At 37.6% G+C, this 6,316-nt stretch overlaps 1 protein-coding gene across 4 annotated transcripts in view; it reads right to left on the reverse strand.

The window, feature by feature from the left end:
* The window catches only part of LOC109545338 (protein winged eye), a 47,745-nt gene that overhangs the window by 12,868 nt on the left and 28,561 nt on the right, over positions 1 to 6,316 (reverse strand). For 2 of the 4 annotated variants that reach the window (XM_048664314.1, XM_019915971.2), the window contains exons 6-7: positions 5,187 to 5,318; positions 505 to 681 (exon numbers count right to left, since the gene is read on the reverse strand). In XM_048664314.1, the coding sequence (XP_048520271.1) occupies positions 505 to 681; positions 5,187 to 5,318 (309 nt within the window). Of the gene's footprint in view, positions 1 to 294; positions 483 to 504; positions 682 to 5,186; positions 5,319 to 6,316 lie in introns of those variants that run through there. The other 2 variants (XM_019915972.2, XM_019915973.2) reach the window with 2 other exon arrangements.

A 6,316-nucleotide genomic window follows, 5' to 3' on the forward strand; every position in this document is an offset into this window, starting at 1 on the left:
TAAGAAAATGTTCCTTATCGAACACCGAATTCTCATCTCGTGCAGTATTCGTTATACTCAAGAGTAACTTTCTACGCAGTCCCACTCAAAGCGCCAAGCTTCTGAGCCCAATGGGTAGCGACAGCAACTGGTGAATAAATAAATAATTCCCTTTCGCGCAAAGAAACCAACAAAATCGCTGCAGAATGTGCTCAGAATCGCAATTAAAACGCGCATTAATGGCATGATGATGATGATGATGAGAACCTGTTGCATGTGGACGCGACCAAAAACCGTTTCGGGCCTGGACCTTACCATGGCTGATTACGAATGAGTCGCCAATGCTCCAGAACATGCTGGTTCGAATCGGGTACTGGGCAAATAAAGAAAACTGGGCCCGAATCTAATCACTACTGCATTACACCGTTTAAAATGCTCAAAAGTACTGCCGCGCCACAGCAAAGAAAAAAACCTGAGCCAACAAAAACCGGTTAAAAACTGAGTAAGAAAAAGTGGCCGACTCACCAGGATATTGCCACAATGTGGGGGTGGTCAAGGTTTGATTGTGACTGCCGCCCACTTGCCACGCCGCCAATCCTTGTGAACGATCGTCGGCACATTGCAGGAGGCCCCCGCCTCCAGGTACCGCCCCTGACGTGCCTGCAGCCATGCTTGCCATGCTTGCCATAGTTCCTGCATTGTCTGAAAGAGATTTCTGTATTAGTTACGTAACGTAGCTGGAGTCTACTGCATGGATATGCAAGTGTGTATTATGCGTGGTCGCTTATAATCAATGCTCTCTCCTGCATGTGTCGATCCCACTTTATACGCAACTACGAAATTAGTGTGGGCGCTTCAATGCGCTGATATCATTATATATCGTGTGCGATCATGATCATTATGGATCCAGTGACTTCAATGTTTATTGAAAATGTGGTTTCGATCTACAAATCGGCTTTTCCTGTATCTAAAATTCGTTTTTTTCTAAACGGGTTTCTAACGCGATTTAAAGCTGAATTCGTCAATTAACTAACTCTTCAATCGGTGGTGTGTATGTAGGGCGTAGGGCTGCCATTTTAAGGAGGGAAGAATATCAAAGGGCTTCAAACCCGTTAGCAAAAACTGGACAAAACTAGCGATAAGAAAAGAATTTTTATTGGAAAAGCAGTTTCAAAAAACAGTCATTCTATCGTTCCTGTGAGAGCCGACGATTTTTTTCGTTTTGAACCTAACATCTGCTCAAGAGAGGTTGGAATTGGGAAAACAATTTTAAGATTCCTCTCATTCATCGAATTAGTGTTGCTCAGGAAAAAGACGTAGATAAACTGTTAGGTACAACGGCGCGTTCTTGATTAAAAATCCACAGCTTTTAATCCAGATCAGGTAGCAACGAGTTTGATTTAGCATACATTATGGAAGATGTTAAAAACGGTGAAACTTTCACTTATCTCGAGCAAAATCCTGACTTTGTTAACCCCGTAAATGATGAGCCAAAAATTTGCAATTTTATTCGCCCGCGCGCTCTTTGAAAATTCCCAAGTTTTCGTGTGGCGCAAGCGGCAACTTGAAATTTTCACATCCTATGGAAACCACTTGAAGCTCAAAAGACTCAAAATTTCGTTCAATTGAAATAACATTCTGGTGTTTTTTCATTTCTGCCAACGCTGGCTAATAGTAAAAAAGTTCAGTCACTGCACGACCTCTGTGATTTTCGCTAAAATCGCACAAAATCCTGATTTGTTTCTCGAAAAACATCCAGTATGAATCCGTCTCAACTTGCACTTATTTTCCGCACTTTGAGTGGATTTTCCAGATGTTTTATCAGCGCTGGTTGATCCTCAATTTATATGAGATTTCATGTGCATTTAGAGATTAAAGAAACACTTTTTCTCCTTCTTTCAAATCGAATCAGGGTGTTGAAACAACTGATTATTCATCTTCTTAATATACACACACAAAGCTTCAGAATTAAACATATTTTGGGTATTTTAGATTGAAATTTATTATTTTTCGCCCAAGAACTGATTTTCAGTTCACCCTGAAGACAAACTTTTTTGCGGTGATTTAAAAGTAAATATTGTTTCTTAAGCTCGTCGTGAACAAACCTTCCATGTACCGCATCTCTAGTGAAGTAATTATTCCTACAGTCTACAACTATTTGATAATTCAATTTTAACGAATAAATCGTCCACTTAATAAACAGAAGTAATTTTTTCTCACTGTGCTTTTAAATGTTCAAAAAAAATGTTCTTCTCAATGTTCAAAATCGTGTTTCAACCCCAGAAATCCGTGAAAGGATTAGCTGTGTATAATCAAACAAAGCGTTTAAAATGTGCTAAAAATTGCAGCAAAGTCTAAACAAATGTTGCTAATTTTCCACCAAAAAACAAGTTTTCTTTTATTTTCAATCAATTTAACACATCCAGACTAATCCATGCATACCGAACGCAAACAGATTGCGCAAATAAGAAATATTCAAATTAGTCCAATTCGCGTAGAATTTTCAAAAACTCCATTTGCAACAGATAAACATCCGAAAAAAACACCTGAAAAACTTCACTGACTTTATTATTGATCACCCATTCACTACTTACCTATAACGAAAAAATCGGTGTTACCGAACCACATCTGAATCCTCATCTTAGTTTACCGTAAATCGAGTAATCAACTACTATTGCAAGAATGGGACCGAAGCAACTAAAACCCCCCAGTGACTTTAACATTTCTCTTAACAGTTAATTGTTTTTGGAAAGAAATCCCGAAGCAATAAATTATTTGGCATTAAACAGAACATTTGATAACTATTTAAACAGAAAGATATGATATCGTTTTATGGCAGATTCATTTCAGTGAGAGAGAAAAGAGAGAATTTATTACCAACTTAAGACTGGGGGGATTTAAACGTAGGTACAACATGGGGGCTGTAAGAGCCACTGATCTTTATTCAAATACGTTCATCTGCATTAGGAGCGTTTAAATAAGCTGCTGCTTCAACAGCAGCAGCAGGAACGGTCTCAGAGACACAGACATTGTCTAGCAATTGGCTGACTTGGAGCCAAATAAGCCTTAAATGTTATGGAAGTATTTTCATTTATTTACATCCTAAATGAAACATCGCAAGAGTCGAAGGCAATAAAAACAGATTACCCAAAGCAAATCGACTTGTTGGAAGCGTTCCAATCATATTTCAGTAGTACGGAATTATTTAAACAGCAAATTATACATTAGTGTATCTGTTTAAGCCCGATTATTTCATCACCGCTTGACGGATTTATTTATATACGTTTTACTGAATTAGTAAATCACGCCAATTGAATTGAACAAAAAACTACCGAAACAATCCACATGACGAAGAAGTAGAGTAGAACTTGACCTTTCCACGGGTTGTTCGTGTTCGGACCTTGAAGTCAAATAAAAAGTCGCTCGGCTAATTTCTATAATAATATGTTCTTCGCATAAACAACTCAGTGTGGCGTGGCAATTTGCAATGTAAAAGATTTAAAGCTGGAAAGTTAGTTGCTTATTATAAGATCAAGACCAAGAACAGCTTAACTAATTCAAACACTATCAGGAATCGAAAAAAATTACATTGTGCGCACTTTGTGCGTTTGTTCAGTAATCCGGGCTCATTTTTTATTCTTAGGCTTAAAGGTCACTGTGGTATTTAATATTCCCATTTCAATCAAGTCTCAAGTGATTTATTGAACACACGCCTTGATAAATTTAAGATTCCCTTTTGCATCTGAAACTGGTGAGTTTGATGTAAAAAAATTACAATTCTAGGCATTTTCCGTTCAAAACTGCAATTTGTTGTCGTCTCCCCATTAATTTTGAATTTGCAATTTTCGTTTTTGCAGCCCAGTAGATTTTTACTCATTTAATGATGTTCTTCTGCTTCTTAATTCCTTTTCGGAACAGACGATTTTTCTGTCCAAAACCTTCTGGTTTGGCGACGTGAGACACTTTTAAAAGACACAACATTTTGAGGCCAAACTTCCCACGAAATCGTTTGAAAAATATGAATCCACCTCAACCACAGTTATTTTGTATTTATTTTCCACGTTTTGTGGGGATGTTTCAGATGACCGCTTTTTGATCTAAAAGATATTTTCAATTCATGTGAATTGAAAGTCGAAAACAACATTTTTTTCCTTTTCTTCTAATCGAATGTCACAACGACAACGTTCCTTTATCTTATTAATTCGCACACTTCAAAGCAGCAAAGAAAGGTAGAGAGAATTAAACATGTTTTGGGTATTTGGAAATTTATTATTTTTTATTTTTAGAACTAACTACTGATTTTCATTTCACCCTCTAGTCACACTTTTTTGTAAAATGTTCGTCGTTCATAGTTTCCAGATTCACTGGATTTTTACGCATTCAATCTGCCATTAAACAGCAACTGTTATATTTATCATGTTCACTTTCGGTGAAATTTTCGGTTGATCGCTAAACGGTTGCTTTTAAACTTTAATATTCCAACTTTCGTATCTTTATGTTGAAAATGATTTGTCTTTTTCTTCGAATAAAATCATTACCTAAATTTCGTAAAAATCCCGTTAAACTGAAACTATTTTCAAGATCTCCATTTAATTTTTCCGTGTGAAAATTTGTTAAGCTTCCATTTAAACTCTGCTGTATAGTTTTTTCTCCTTCTTAACTGGTGCATCAATTTTTTTTTCGCGAACTCAACGTTTTTTGTACTTTTCATTGATGATTTCTCAGTTCTCGTTTTTCTGTCACTTCATTTGAACTCAGAGCTTCATTTGTTCACCGTCTGCTTGATGAAAGTAAAGTAGATTTTTCGAAACTACCAACTTTCTGCCTTCCGTTCGGCAACATCTTGGCCCACCCCTCGCTAAAGCTTGTTTAGCTCGCTTTCCTACTCCAATAAGACCCTTATAATGTAGGCGAAAGCATCGCATCGTAACATAATAAAATATTATGACTCATTTCTGGCAGTATTAGTCGCCCTTCAAGATATATTTGCTGCGCCGCAGGAGATAAACGCTATTTGTAGCAACCTTAAATGCCCCCAGCACATCTTTCGTCTATCAAAACTATCATAAAGGTATTTGGCCTGAGATTGATTGCAGGTGATTCGATAATAAATGCGGGAAGTGTATCGGAAAATTTAAAATAAAAACGAGATTTTCGTTGCAGGAAACTCGAGTTCTTTGTCCTGCTGCGCGTTTTTTCCTACTCACCAATTTCCTTAATTTGAGCTCCGCTTGCATTAACAGTGGCTAGAAGACCGGCTGGCGGTAAGGAAGGAGACCCCAGCAGTTCATGTTGGACTCTTTGTCTTGCTACAGCTATTCCAACGGGAATTTGGGCTCCTGCAACAAAGATAAGGGTCCCCTTATTTCCGTACAGCTGATAGAGTCAGGAATATCCGAAGTCATCTTTTGCTTAAACTAATGAGGGTTTGAAGTTGGCGGTTTTGATTTAAAATTGTCTTGTCGCCCAAACAATTTCCCATTTGAAAGTAGGTGCACAAAAAAATTAATTGAAATCATCGAAGATGGCAGACTCTTATCCAAAATCCCAGAAATTTAGTCCTAGCGGCCTCCTCCTAAGCCGATTAACCGGAAATCCTTACAGCAGAAAGTCATCGCACAGATCTATTAAATCTAATTAAATTTTCCAGGTAGCCGATAAATTCACTTGATTGATTTCTCTAGAGGTTCAACAGGAAATTGTGGCTGATCCATCGAACGTAGGTTGGGATCTTTCCTCTTTTGGTTTTCATCATTATCGAAAAAAACCGGTCAACCGATATGAATAACACGAATAAGAATAAAAGAGTGGCTTCCTGAATAGCGGTCGTAACAGTTTATTCAGTAAACTAGATGGATCTAATAACTCTCGGCCGTTGATTAAGGCCTTCCTGACACACGAGCTAGTTAACATTACGCAGGAATGCATCTATAATTTAAATCGAACTTGGCTGGATTTTGTCCCCTGAAATCAACAGGAAACATCGCTCTCTCTCTCATTATCGATAAGGTAGTATTTGATAAATGTATCCGGCATACAATTTTATCTTGAATACTATTTGCCGTATAAACTTGTCTGTCGTGGCCCAAGGGAATTTGCTTAGGACGAGAGTACAAAGAGGCAACCAGTCAAAAATGAAGTAAAGAAGATAAAAAAGGCCTTTTGCTCGCTTTCCAACTTGTTTATTGAAAGCTTAGCGGGGCTTGGCAACTGATGAATCCGAAATCTCATAAAAGGCAATTAAAGCAGTTGAAAAAAGAAAAAAAGCTTTAACAAAATTGTACCGCGGATGGCCGAGTATTAAACTCTTCCTTCTGCTTCCAACTTTTATTCCACT

This window comes from Dendroctonus ponderosae, unplaced genomic scaffold, assembly GCF_020466585.1.
Source record: "Dendroctonus ponderosae isolate FM_Combo_2020 unplaced genomic scaffold, Dpon_F_20191213v2 Dpon_F_20191213_2, whole genome shotgun sequence".
Classification (NCBI taxonomy): Eukaryota; Metazoa; Arthropoda; class Insecta; order Coleoptera; family Curculionidae; genus Dendroctonus; species Dendroctonus ponderosae.